The sequence below is a fragment of the Physella acuta genome, unplaced genomic scaffold (genome assembly GCF_028476545.2).
Source record: "Physella acuta isolate Inbredline_101_S28 unplaced genomic scaffold, ASM2847654v3 ptg000999l, whole genome shotgun sequence".
In the NCBI taxonomy this organism is placed as follows: domain Eukaryota; kingdom Metazoa; phylum Mollusca; class Gastropoda; family Physidae; genus Physella; species Physella acuta.
In genome coordinates, this window is record NW_026732516.1 from 217,333 (window position 1) to 232,500 (window position 15,168).

At 41.4% G+C, this 15,168-nt stretch overlaps 1 protein-coding gene across 3 annotated transcripts in view; it reads right to left on the bottom strand.

Moving 5' to 3' along the window:
* Nucleotides 1-15,168, bottom strand: part of LOC131954443 (otoferlin) — a gene marked incomplete at its 5' end in the record, with an annotated part of 146,620 nt that overhangs the window by 82,361 nt on the left and 49,091 nt on the right. For all 3 annotated transcript variants that reach the window (XM_059318116.1, XM_059318115.1, XM_059318114.1), the window contains 13 exon segments: nt 495-619; nt 1,432-1,624; nt 2,264-2,416; nt 3,017-3,133; nt 4,770-4,967; nt 6,719-6,884; nt 7,144-7,273; nt 8,001-8,109; nt 8,892-9,106; nt 10,156-10,342; nt 11,184-11,370; nt 12,898-12,938; nt 13,067-13,182. In XM_059318116.1, coding sequence (XP_059174099.1) covers nt 495-619; nt 1,432-1,624; nt 2,264-2,416; nt 3,017-3,133; nt 4,770-4,967; nt 6,719-6,884; nt 7,144-7,273; nt 8,001-8,109; nt 8,892-9,106; nt 10,156-10,342; nt 11,184-11,370; nt 12,898-12,938; nt 13,067-13,182 — 1,937 coding nt within the window.

Consider the following 15,168-nt stretch of genomic DNA (forward strand, 5'->3'; position numbering starts at 1 on the left):
TGGGGGGTGTGTGGGAGGTGGTGGGGTACTGATTTTATTGACTTTTTATTGGTTACTAATTCATACTTTTATTACTTATTTTATATACTCTTTTTTGGTTAAATTTAAACTAATATTACTTTTTTTAAATTTAAACTTTAATTTAAACTTATATTTCTTATTTTATCAATTGCTTGTTGGCTGGATTTCAACATTAAAATTGCATGTTGTATTTATTGAAATTTCTGCTTACTATTAATAAAAGGTACTTTTTAAAATTTATTTTGCAAGCGTTCTTAATGGTTTATTATTGATTTATTAATCGATTCATTCATTCATTTAATTGATTGCTTATACTTATATTGTTGTGTTGTATTGCTTTATTTTCTTGACGTTTTGAAATGCAAATAACACTGTCGCCTGCGGAAATCTATTTTAAAACATGTTCTATTTTTAACAACCAATAGAAAATCCCCTTACTGGCGGGTGCCCATCACGTGACTGTAAACACTCACCTGAGTGGCCAGACTCTGGTCGGCAAAAGCGATCCGGGCAAACGGGTCAGACAGACCTGAAGCGTCAGATCCGATGAGTTGTCTCGCCTGGTACATGTGGGCTCTTAGCTGGAATGACTGGCGCTCTGGGGGGGGGGGGGGGTCAGAAATATTTGGTTTCAATTTTGTTGTAAAAAATTTTTTTGTTCACATGGTCTGTTGACTCCGAATTCAGTCTGCTTTTTTTTTTTTAAATGTGGAAGGACATAGTGTTGACCATCTTTGGTCATGGTAACAATCACAAGTAGAACCTTACACTATCAGATGAAGGGAACTTAACTTCATACATCGCTCACAAAAGTGATCTTTAGCCAAAGTGTGGTTAGTCGAGAATTTAAACAAAGGACAATTTAGAAGGATTATTTGATGTATAAAAAGATGTAATAAATGAGGTTTGTATTTATGACAATTGGGTTGATTTGGATATAGCTGTGTGTTATGTTCAGGTGTGATTGAGTGTGGTTAATGGGTATACCAATGTAATCAGAAGCAAAGTTATCCATCAGATCAAAGGTAGCAAGATAGACTTTGATTAAAGGTATCCATGAGATCGAAGGTAGCCATGAGATCGAAGGTAGCAAGGTAGCCATGAGATCGAAGGTAGCAAGGTAGCCATCAGATCGAAGGTTAGTGGGGACAGAACAACATGTAGAATCTCATTGTAGTGAGAGTAAAATAATCAAAGAAATGAGCGTGATGGCTAGCATTATTTCTTTTGTGATATGGGTAATGGTTATACTGGCTGTTACCCGACCCATTAAAGTGAATCTATCATGCTGGAAGGGGGAGGGGAAGGGAGTTAAGCAACATACATTACTGGAAATATCATGATAAAAAGTGAATGGTAGGTACAACGGTGAATATACACACGGGGGGGGGGGGGTGTAAAGAAACTCACCGTTATAGTGTATGTACCCCGGCGGTGCCCCAGACGGCTTACAGGCCTGTTTGAGCTGCTTGGTCTCCTCGTATCCTCTGGGCAGGCCCTTGAGGAAATCTTTCTTGTGCTTGGACAGGCCCAGCCAGAGGAAAACCTGGAGCTTGGTTTGTATGGTCCAACCAGCTGACCCCATGGCTCGCTTGCCCGGCAGCTGTCAGGTGGGGGGGGGGAGGGTAAGTTTAAGATCTTTGAGCTTAATGTGAGCTTAAAATGGTTACATAAAAAATATCTCAGGATAAAAATAAATGTCTCGAGACAAAATTGTCATGTCACAGTTAACTATGCATGAGCTAAAGATGTGTGTTGTGAAGATGTTAATTCTAAAGCTTTTGAGCTAAGTATGTAAGAGCTGAAGGTATGTGAGGTAATGTGTTCTTTAAAGATATTCTGTAACTCAAGACACTTAAACCACATATTTAAAAAAAATTATTTTGAGCTTTAACTGCCTGAATTAATTTAAATGAAAGCTTCTTATAGAAAGACAGTTGCATTACATAGCATTGTGCTTTTGTTTAATATCTTTATTATGTGAAAGGACAAATTATCTCACGCAAAATATCTCAGGGCAAATGATATCCTGGACAAAATATCTCAGGATAAAAGAAATCATGGACAAGATATTTCAGGACAAAATATTTCAACCATTCCCATACAAAATCCCTTAGCCATTTGTCATGGAACCTTTTAAAGCAGATCCTTAAAGCAGGTCTTTAAACTTTATTGCTACACAAAAGGTGAATATACCGATAAAATATAACATTGTTACGTTAACTTGTGTTGTCCGACCTACCCTGAGCAGCAGTGTGAGAGGTTTCCCACAGTCTTTGCCCCTCTCCTCATCCACGATGCTATAGATGACCTGTCTAGCGGGGATCCTTTGGTAGGCGATCCTTTTGTTGTGGCTCAACATCCAGATGAAGATGTCAGGGAGGGCGTGTTGGGGCTGGGGGGGGGGGGGGAGATAGGCGAGACGTTATGGGTGGTGGTGGTAGTCACGTAATGATGGGATGTGTGATGGAAGGTAATGTTGTGGTCAGGTTATGGACAGTGATGGTGATGGTAGGTTATGTCAGTGGTCATGTGATGCAAGGCTATGTAATGGTCAGGTTATGGACAGTGATGGTGATGGTGGGTTATGTTAGTGGTCAAGTGATGGTGGTGGTTGAACAATAAATATTTATGATGGTATAACAAAGTGTGGTTATTCGAAAATTTAAACAAAGAACAATTCAGCATGGTTAGCAGAGTTTCTTCCAGGCATCTCTTGGGGGGGGGGGGTGGAGTTGAGCCCCCGAAGATAGTCTATACTATTCCTAGTGTCCGCCCCCCCCCCCCCCCCCCGAAAATATGAAGTGCCCCCCCCCCCGGAGATAAAAGTCTGGAAAAGTAGTTACTTAAAAAGCTATAATAAATGAGGCTTTCGATAATGATAATACAAGTTGATTTGGGTAATGACAATAATGAAGTTTATTGCTGTAAGGAAGAAACAAGAAACAATGATAAAATAATGCGAGTTATGGAGTAGATGTGACATGGCACTTACCTCTATTGACAAACTCTTCAGCTTGTTGAGGTATTGACTGCCAGCTTTAATCTTGTCCATCATGTTAGATTTGGTCACAGTTGCTTTCATTGTCCTGGCCAATGTGGACAGCTGGTCCTGTACATAGAGGACATCCGGTCATCAAACCTATATTCGTCATCCCCGTAATGCCGTCCCATAAAAGAATTATCATCGGACAGCCCCAACCTACCCTTTCTCTGAACATCGGACAGCCCCAACCTACCAGCCAACCTACCATTTCTCTGAACATCGGACAGCCCCAACCTACCAGCCAACCTACCCTTTCTCTGAACATCGGACAATCCCAACCTACCCTTTCTCTGAACATCGGACAGCCCCAACCTACCATTTCTCTGAACATCGGACAGCCCCAACCTACCATTTCTCTGAACATCGGACAGCCCCAACCTACCAGCCAACCTACCCTTTCTCTGAACATCGGACAGCCCCTACCTACCAGCCAACCTGCCCTTTCTCTGAACATCGGACAATCCCAACCTACCCTTTCTCTGAACATCGGACAGCCCCAACCTACCATTTCTCTGAACATCGGACAGCCCCAACCTACCAGCCAACCTACCCTTTCTCTGAACATCGGACAGCCCCAACCTACCAGCCAACCTGCCCTTTCTCTGAACATCGGACAGCCCCAACCTACCAGCCAACCTACCCTTTCTCTGAACATCGGACAGCCCCAACCTAACAGCCAACCTACCCTTTCTCTGAACATCGGACAGCCCCAACCTACCAGCCAACCTACCCTTTCTCTGAACATAGGACAGCCCCAACCTACCATTTCTCTGACCATCGGACAGCCCCAACCTACCCTTTCTCTGAACATCGGACAGCCCCTACCTACCAGCCAACCTGCCCTTTCTCTGAACATCGGACAGCCCCAACCTACCAGCCAACCTACCCTTTCTCTGAACATCGGACAGCCCCAACCTACCATTTCTCTGAACATCGGACAGCCCCAACCTACCAGCCAACCTACCCTTTCTCTGAACATCGGACAATCCCAACCTACCAGCCAACCTACCATTTCTCTGAACATCGGACAGCCCCAACCTACCAGCCAACCTACCATTTCTCTGAACATCGGACAGCCCCAACCTACCCTTTCTCTGAACATCGGACAGCCCCAACCTACCAGCCAACCTACCATTTCTCTGAACATCGGACAGCCCCAACCTACCAGCCAACCTGCCCTTTCTCTGAACATCGGACAGCCTCAACCTACCAGCCAACCTACCCTTTCTCTGAACATCGGACAGCCCCAACCTACCATTTCTCTGAACATCGGACAGCCCCAACCTACCATTTCTCTGAACATCGGACAGCCCCAACCTACCAGCCAACCTACCCTTTCTCTGAACATCGGACAGCCCCAACCTACCATTTCTCTGAACATCGGACAGCCCCAACCTACCAGCCAACCTACCCTTTCTCTGAACATCGGACAATCCCAACCTACCAGCCAACCTACCATTTCTCTGAACATCGGACAGCCCCAACCTACCCTTTCTCTGAACATCGGACAGCCCCAACCTACCAGCCAACCTACCATTTCTCTGAACATCGGACAGCCCCAACCTACCAGCCAACCTACCCTTTCTCTGAACATCGGACAGCCCCAACCTACCAGCCAACCTACCCTTTCTCTGAACATCGGACAGCCCCAACCTACCAGCCAACCTACCCTTTCTCTGAACATCGGACAGCCCCAACCTACCATTTCTCTGACCAACAACTTGTGTCTCTCCTTGTCCAGTTTGGTCTTGCCGGCCGCCGACCCACCCCCGGTCCCTTTGACCAGGGACACGAACTTGGAGCAACCTTGACCCAATTCCTCAAAGACGAGCCTCAAACGTTGTTCCGGAAATGGCTGCTCATCGTCAATCATTATCTGCACATGCGCGAGCCCGTCATCCTGCGGGGGGGGGGGGGGGGAAGAACTCAGAGTGACAAGTCTAACGTGATCAGTGGTAACATTTATTTTTCTACTATATCAAGGGACATAATTTGGTTTTACTGGCTAAATACAGGGTAGTTTCCCGTAGTAAACACGACTTTTATAGCGTTCTTACATTTGTTATTTAGCTGAGACAGTGTAATTGAAATAAAATTGTGGAAAAAATGATCGATTTCAAAACTTAACGCATCATTCTATTTTAATTTTTTTTAATTCACATACTCGGGAAACAACTAAAGCCTAGCCTTCTGCAATTAAATTTAAATAATAAAACATTAATGCAATTTTAATTAATTAATTATCTCATGGTGGCTTGCTTTAACATCACTGGATCAAAACCAAGTGCAAGTGGCACTGCCCAACTTCTAGATGGTTAGATATTTTTCACGTCGCTGGAAGAAAACTCAGTAGCACTCACCATCTAAATAGAGGGAACAGGACATTTCCCCCCTGTCAATTACCCCCCCCCGGATATTTCCCCCCGACATTACCCCCCAGAGTAATTACCCCCCCTCTCAATTACCCCCCCGCCCAGTAGGACATTACCCCCCCCCCCCCCGGACAGGGTTAGAGTTAGGGTTAGGGTTAGGGCTAGGTTTAGGGTTAGGTTTAGGGCTAGGGCTAGGGCTAGGGTTAGGGTTAGGGTTAGAGCTAGGGCTAGGGCTAGGGTTAGGGTTAGGGTTAGGGTTAGGGTTAGGGTTAGGGTTAGGGTTAGGGTTAGGGTTAGGGTTAGGGCTAGGGCTAGGGCTAGGGCTAGGGTTAGGGTTAGAGCTAGGGTTAGGGTTAGAGCTAGTTTTAGGGTTAGGGTTGTGTCTAGCTTTGGTTTTGGTTTTGTGTGAAGTTTTAGGCTAAGGTGGATGCTTAGGTTTTGGTCTTTTTCTTAAGGTTTGGATTAAAGTAGTATATAGGTATAAAATTCTAGTTAGAGTTAGGATTTTAACTTGAGAGGGGGGGGGGGGGGTAATTCCCCCGGGGGGTAATTGACAGGGGGGTAATTGACAGGGGGGTAATTGCTCCGGGGGGTAAATACGGGGGAGGGGGGAAATGTCCGGGGGGGGGGAATTATCCAGGGGGGGATTGTCCTGTAGCCCTAAATAGATTAACATAACTAAATCTAAACCCATTATAACTGATCAGGTATGGCTAGATAGATGAACGTCACAGGAACGAAACTCAGTGGCACTGACCAGCATCTAGATGGTTAGATATATTTAACGTCGCTGGAACGAAACATAACTGTCACAGACTGTATAATTATGTATCTTTATTATATTGTGTTTTGCATGAATGAAGAGTACCTGGCTAGCGGAAGGACTGTCTGAGCGATCGTCATGTGTTTTTTCATGTTTTTGGGTGAGATCGCTCATGTACGTAAGGGGAGAGAATGGACCGTATAAAAGGGAGAAAAAAAAGGTGAACGAGTGTTGTGTGCTAGGACTTGGAACTTGAACTGTGGCAGTGAATGTAAGATGTCTCCATGACTTGGAGTCGTGACTGTGACTGTACTTGTTGAGTGTCTTCTAATATGGATTTACCATGAATAACTATGGATTTATCATTCTCACTGTATATAGTGTAAATAAAGTCATCATTTGAAGTTGCCACTATTGCTTGTATTCCTGTGTGAAAACTAACCCACAACAACATAGAATTCATGTTGTTACAATAACTAAATCTAAATCACAGAAACGAAACCCAGTGGCACTGACCAGCTTCTCGCAGATCTTCTCAATGATGTTGGAGTTGTACATCCGGCGCCGATGGTCCTCAAAGTGTTCCGTCAGGTACACGCACGGCTTGTCCTCATAGTAGGGCAGGTGATAGTAGCACTTGTCACGGCTGACTGGCTTCACCGGCACCGTGGTGCTCACCCACCTGGGGAGGGGCGGTGGGGGGGAGGGGTGGATATGAATAACTTGATATATATATATATATATATATATATATATATATATATATATATATATATATATATATATATATATATATATATATATATATATATATATATATATATATATATATATATATATATATATATTAAGATATATAATTCATAAGGAAACTAGAAGATTCTAAAAATGGTGTAGCAGGTGTAGGGTAGTTAGGACAGACGAAGGTGTCGCGTGCTTACTGCGGGGCATCATGGGAGGCGGTCAAGCGGTCATCTTCCTGGTCCGACCCCTGGTCCGTCTCATCGGAACTGTCGTCCCGGCTGTGGCGGCACGGCGGGTTGTAGCCGTCCATGACATTACCGGCGTTACCTAGGCAACCAGACGATCGGGTTAATGCAAACTGGTAGGACTTTTTTTTTAGTGCATTGTACTCTAATAGATTTCTGATATTAAAACATTAGCGGTTACTACACATACTACGATACAACTTTACAGTTAAGATACTTCGTCAACAACATAAACATCGACTACTTAATAAACATTTTCTTCAACATCCCATTGATTTGGAAATACATTTACCCACACAAAACAAACTTTTTTAACACAACGCATATTTTCTAAACCAAATTAAATTTTCCAGAACACTAAAGTTTGTATATTCCCCAAAACTTTGCTTTGCCGACAGTAAGATAAAGCCATCTAACATAAATTAAGCATGACTCCACCCACCCTACATAAATTAGCCATGGCTCCACCCACCCAAAATGAATCTGACATAACTCCAACCACCCTTACGCTAACCAAAGCTCCACCCGATCAGCATTAAGTAGCAACAGCTCCACCCCTCCAACATGGCTCCAGCCACTCAACATAAATTAGCTCCACCCACCCTACAAAAATTAACCACAGCTCCACTCACTCATACATTAGCCATGGCCCCACCCACCATCATAAATAAGCCATGGCTCCACACACCCAACGAAAATTAATCATAGTTTCCTCCCAACCAACAAAAATCAACAATAGCTCCTCCTACCCACCATTAACAAGCCATAGCTCCACCCACCCAACATAAATTAGCCATAGCTCCACCTACCAATGCTCATCTCAAAATGTATTGGCCTGTCCCCAACCTTCTTGTCAATCATGGCGGCCTCCAGAAAACATCCAAACAGAAAATATTCCTCTGTCCTCCCGGCAGCAGTCTGTCAAATAGAGACAGACATTTCAACATAGGCAGACATTTCAACATAGGCAGACATTTCAACATAGGCAGACATTTTAACATAGGCAGACATTTCAACACAGGCAGACATTTCAACACAGGCAGACATTTTAACACAGGCAGACATTTCAACACAGACAGATTATAAGCTATTCTATAAGGCTACAGTGGATGACAAACAATAGCTCTGTAGGACACACATTGCGTAAATTATTAGACTTAGGACAGTTATGGGCATTCGCTCGGGATTCGAACACTGTGCTAAGATTTTGGGTGCGGATTTAAAATAAAATCCCTTATGAATGCCGAGTACGAGTCATACTCTACTCGATCTATAAAGGAAAGAAAAGCTATACATGTTCTTTAATGAAGGACTTTATACAAATAGTTAGGCTTCATAAACAAGCGAGGTTGCACTCGTTGCTGAAATTTGTACTAAAATTCTGCCAAAAAAAAAAGCCGAAGGTCAAAGTATAAACATAGTTGGGGGGAGGGGGGGGGGGTTAAGGGGGAGGGGGTAGAACGAAAACACGTTGATAAATAAATCACTTTGATGTTTTAATGTAAGAGAAGTCTTTTCCTGAAATAATCACCCCTTACATATAATATGTAAGTGGGAAAAGAAAATGCAGTGTATCAAAACGGCCGATGTTTCATTTGCGAAACGACTGAATGATAATTAAAACCGGTAACAGTGTGTGTGTGTTTGTATGTGTGTTTGTTAATTAATTGAACCATAATACTATAGTCCCCTCTTCCTACCTCAGAGACAGGGGGCGTGGCCTCCACCTCCACCAGGGTCACGCCTATGTCCTCCGTGTCGATGATCTCTGTCTTGACGGAGATCATGAGACGCCCCCTGTAGGACACGCCCTCCCCCAGCCCGTCGTTCAGGTGGCCGTGTTTTGCCAGGATCTGGTAGTCCCGGGTCGACCCGTACAGGTTGACCCATGCGGGTCCATAGGTTGGCAAGAAACCTGTACAATAAAGGCGACCCATAATAAACCTTCTTCTAAAAAAATACGACATGTGACATTAGGTATAACGAATCAACATATCGAAATAAAAATCTTTAATTTTAAAACAGCTGATAATACTTCCGCATCTACGGTTATGCTTAGGGGAGGGTTACGCTTGGGTGGGTTACTGACTGGAAATTCGCTGGCAGCCTTTATTATTTATATTTAGTTATTTATTTATATTACTACCGAAAAAAGGGTTCTTTTAAGAGGAATTCGATTTGTTAAAATAGTAGATGGTGCGATAGTAAACGTTTTTGTTGTTTGGGAGAAGAAAAAAGCACCAGAGGCGTAGCCGGGGGGGGGGCATATGTCCCCTGGCGCCAAAATGGGTTGGAAAATTAAATTGAAAGCTTGAGGGGGGGGGGTGCAAATCGAAAGTTTGAGGGGGCGGGGGTGCAAATCGAAAGTTTGAGGGGGGGGGGTGCAAATCGAAAGGGTCGCCTACGCCTCTGAAAAGCACAGATTGGTGGTACTTAAAAATCGAGGTTCCAGCCTGTTTTCCCTGAAACCTACCCTACCCCTTAATTAGCTACTAATTAGCAATTGTTCGATTAAACTCTCGTTAATCATTACGTAAAGACTGGAAGAAAATTATGAATTTTAGTCCACCTCATATAATACTCGACACAATCATCTACCACATAAAATATGTATGGAATAGTTTTCAATGGCCGAGTTAAAAGGCGCAAACGGAAAACTGCGCAAACAGATAAATGGCAAATTGAAATTAATTGTATTAAAAACACTTTACATATTTTTACATTTCTTTGAAAAATGTTTTATTTGCTAATGTCTAAAAATGTTCGATTTATAAAAAAATGCCTTGCGTACATTTTTGTACGCAGTTTTCCGTTGCGCAGTTTTCCGTTGTGTATTTTTCCAGTCACTATTTTACCTAAAAACTTACTTTATAGAAATAAAACACAAACATAACGCAAAGGGACGAAATAAAACATTACAGTGACACCACATAGATCTAAAAATAACAATACTGCGTCCTTCACCTTTCTCGCCTTCGTGGGATATCAGCGAGAGGTCGATGAAATGTGTCCCGATGACGTCATCGTTGACGCTGTCGTTATCCCTGAGTTGCAGACGTATCCTACGGCAGAGTGGTGGGAACATCTCGGTGAAGGTCACCTGCTCGTTCCACACCGGCTCGTAGCAACCTTTCTTGACGGAGGTGCGTCCCTAGTGACACCATGGTAAAGGTAGATGTTAAGGTCTATTGCGACAAGTACATGGTTTGACATGACGTTTTGGAATTGTTTTAAATATATACAATGATTGTTGGGTCGTGGTCTAGCACTTCGAAAAATTTGAATGATTTAGCGACAGGTTTAAAAAAAAAAGTTTAAATTAAACCTATCCAGTTAAACCTACTCGTTTAAATATAATTCAATTGAACCTACTCGTTTAAACCTACTCGCCTAAACCCATTTAACTAAAAATACTCGATTAGACACGTTCGATAAAACCTATTCAGTTAAACCTATTCGATTTAAACACAGAGCTTATAACCTTAACTGGCGACCCATCCCCTAGACAACACAAGACCAACGTCCATCAAAAACCAGATATGATCTTAGGTGACTCTCATTTCACCAATAACTATCTCACCTTTGGTCAGTCCCATCTCACCAATAACTACCTCACCTACGTCAGTCCCATCTCACCAATATCTCACCTTAGGTCAGTCCCATCTCACCAATATCTCACCTTAGGTCAGTCCTATCTCACCAAGATCTCACCTTAGGTCAGTCCCATCTCATCAATATCTCATCTTAGGCCAGTCCCATCTCACCTTAGGTCAGTCCTATCTCACCAAGATCTCACCTTAGGTCAGTCCCATCTCATCAATATCTCACCTTAGGCCAGTCCCATCTCACCAATATCTCACCTTAGGTCAGTCCCATCTCATCAATATCTCACCTTAGGTCAGTCCAATCTCACCAATATCTCACCTTAGGTCAGTCCCATCTCACCAATAACTATCTCACCTTAGGCCAGTCTTATCTCACCAATACCTCACCCTGTGTCCAGCAAAACTGACTTCCACAAACGGATCCGTCAGATCGCGATTCTCTCCGGTAAAAGCTTTCTTGACATTCGCCATGATGCCGGCGTTCATCTTGGGCAGACCCTCGGCCCGGTAGATCTTCACGACGTACCGGGCTTTTTGCCGGTCTGCCGGCACTCCGTCGGGGAGCAGCAGGTTGCTGTTGGGGGGAGCGGGAACAAGTAACGTTTTACATGTTTTACATATCGCATGATGTTTTCACATCTTTCACACATCTAAGGATGTTTTCACATCTTTCACACATCTAAGGATGTTTTCACAACTTTCACACATCTTATAAGGGTCGGCGTGGTCGAGTCGGTAAAGCTCATGGCTGCTAAACCGATAACTCTCGAGTTCGAACCCTCGGGCAGATGAGGCTCGTTAGCTGGGGACAGCAACTCTTCTAGGAGAGACAACTCCAAAATCAAACAACTGCTGCCTTGTAGTTTGTTCTTGGTTGGACAAAGGCTATGGAAGCATATGCAAAAAGAAAAGCAGGCCGAAATCGGAATCAATGGCTTCAATGGCGCATAACCAGTTGACACGTATAGGCCTGCTTAATTGTGCTGGAGGGGATCCCTTCCCACGAGGAAGAAGAAGAAGACACATCTAATGTTTTCACATCTTTCACACATAATGTAACATAATTATCACACAACTAGCAACGTTTTTACATAATTTACACATCTAATGAGATTTTCACACTTCTTACCCAATCAACAATATTTTCACATGTTCTGTACATATAACAATATTTTCACATTTTCTGTACATATAGCAATATTTTCACATTTTTCTTTCATTCGAACAGTATTCATATATATAACTACCTATATTTTCTGATTATTCTCACATGTAACAACATTTTTTCACATATGTAACGACAGTTTTTCACTCAATTCTCATATTTTTCACATTTTTCACGCCTCTAAAGTATTTTCACATACCTAACTAACAATAATTTCACACATCTGTTTTCTTACTCACGTTCTACAAAAACAAATTCCTTTAACTCTAGCCGCAAAAGGACAATTCTATTAGCTTCACACTTTAAAAAAACTGTTTTAACCCTTTTCTATCCACGTTGTCACACGCCCACACCGTGGCGTTAGATGTGACGTCACGTTTTGTTTACACTGCCCCTCTCAACCATTAAATTACCCCCCCCCCCCCCCCCCTTGCCCCCACCACACAAAGCGCATTTCTTTTAAAAGAAGTTCATCAATGGGATATATTTCTTATTTAGTTGGTGTCCTAGATGATAAACTAAACTGTGTTGTTGTACTTTACTGCTTACGTTAATGTCTGATTTCCCAGGCGGGGCATATGTTTTAAATAAAACCTCAGGATCACTTGCTGAATATAATTCCCCTTCCCCACTATCTCTATAGGAATTATCTGTGCATCAAAGAACACTGTTCTGAGGATAAGTAGATGAATATAACACCCCCCCCCCCACTATTTCTATTAGACATATGTGTATCAAACAACACCGTTCTCAGGATAACTAGATGATTATAATCCCCACCCTCCACGCACTATATATATGTATATCAGAGTACACGGATTTTCTCTCCGACAAGTATTCCAACTAATGACAAGTAGGACATTTTATAAAATTAATAACCGGAAGAAAAGTGGCGAAATCTAAGACGGTGTCAAATTTATTTTTAAAAAAACTTACGCTTCAATGTCGTCATCTTCCTTCTCAGACTTTGGTGGGACCTAGGAAAGGTCAAAGTTTAAAGGTCACTCCTCGAAACTTAGAAGAAAAGTACTAGTCCTCTAATTACAATTACCGCATTCTCTAATTTAATTTAACTGTAAAAAAAAAGAAGGAAAAAAAATCGTACTTTAACGGAGTCTCCTTTTCCTATGACGGCAATGTCACACTTGAGGTAACCTTTGACCCCACCGTTGATATCTTCCGGGTCCATCAGCATGGCCCACTTGTGGTAGAATTGGTGGTCTGGGTAGGGGGTACATGACTTCATGTCATAAGTCATTCAACAACAAATACATGACTTCATGTAATAAGTCATTCAACAACATATACATGACTTAAGGCAATAAGTCATGCATCAACTAATATATGACTTAAGGTAATAAGTCATTCAACAACATATACATGACTTAAGGTAATAAGTCATTCAACAACATATTCATGACTTAAGGCAATAAGTGATTCAACTACAAATACATGACTTAAGGCTATAAGTCATGTATCAACAAATACATTATTTTAATGTAATGAGTCATTCATCAACATATACATGACTTAGGGCAATAAGTCATGCATCAACTCATACATTATTTTAAGCAAAAAAGTCATTCATCAATACATGACTTAATCATCAAGTATATAACTTAAAGCAATACGTCACTCATCAACAAACACATCCTTTCAGCGTTAAATAATTCATCAATAAAAATCACACAAATCTCAACCAACAAAAATTTAACACCTAATTTATCAGCTTAACATAATTCGTTCAAACGAACTTTAAAGTCTCAGTAACTGTGTGAGCTATGTTAACTCCACACTGTCGTTTATATGTGGATTAGGATATCTCTATCCCGGGTGAAATTTCAAAATATTGATCCTGGGATAAAATATTAAAATCTCCCTACTAGGGTAAGATATCGTGGGATAAGATGCCAAAATCTCCATACCGGGAAAAAGATTTTGACATCTCCATCTTGGGATAAGAGATCAAAATCTCCCTACTAGAATAAGATATCGGATGCACCTAAAGAAGTTAAATAATTAAACCAGTGTAGCGTACTTAAGTTCCTTCAATTCTTGTTCTTCAGAACAATTAGTGTTTTACTGACAAAGATTTTCTTAACTCCTTTTTGTATTTTACTAGCAAAAGGTTTTCTTCAGAACAATCCGTATTTTACTAGCAAGGATTTAAATCAAACAATACGTATTTTACTAGCAAGGATTTAAATCAAACAATACGTATTTACTAACAAGAATTTAAATCAGAACAATTCGTTTTTTACTGGCAAACATTTTCTTCAGAATAATTCGTGTTTTACTAGAAACTATTTTCGTCTCAACAATGCGGTTTTAGTCAATCATTTTCGACAGTTTCATCCGAAACCTTCGTATTTTAGAGGCAAATAGTGTTGGTATTACAAGATAACCATAGACACAATTTCAATTGTCTGGTCTGTTCAACATATACCTTCAATAATTTTACATATTTTTTTTTAAACAATTGGATGACATGTGCATTACAACAACGTTAAAGAAACAAAAAATAGTCAAAATAATTTTCCAAATGGAGAAAAAAAAAACACCTGATATCGATAAATGTTATAAGCGTACAAAAATATTATTTTAAAATAACATATACGAAAAGTAAAGCAATTTTTTTTTTGTAAAAATAAATAAAATATATTTAAAGGTACGAAATAACGAGTGCATTCAAAATGGGAAAGTTAAATTATAAATAATGATCAAGTTTTTAAAAATAAAAGAACGATGATCATGAGTTGGTGTGAGTTTCACCTTTTCCGCTATAGGTACCCAGATGTTACTCACCTCTCTCAGTGGAGGGGTTAGGCTTAGAATACCAGAGTAAGCTCTAGAAATATGGCATGGGCGAGGTTTACGTTAGGGCTACACAGGTTTACTTTCAAACATTACTCTCCGGGGACTGAAGAGGGGGGGGGGCAGTAGATAAAATATTTATTCTTTATGTAATTTTTTTTTATTTAGTTCAGGAAAGGGGGTTGTGGACTTGCACCAGGTACACCCATCCCCCGGAGAGGTGTCCGAAAGAAACACTGGTCTTACGATAGCAGAGTTTCCTCCAAGTATCTCACCCCCCCCCCCCTTCAGAACGAAATTTATATTGAAAAGATATACTTTTACCAGTGTCGTCCCCCCCCCTCCCAGGAAAATGTGGTTCGCCCCCCCCCCCTCTCCGAAAAATATCAAGTG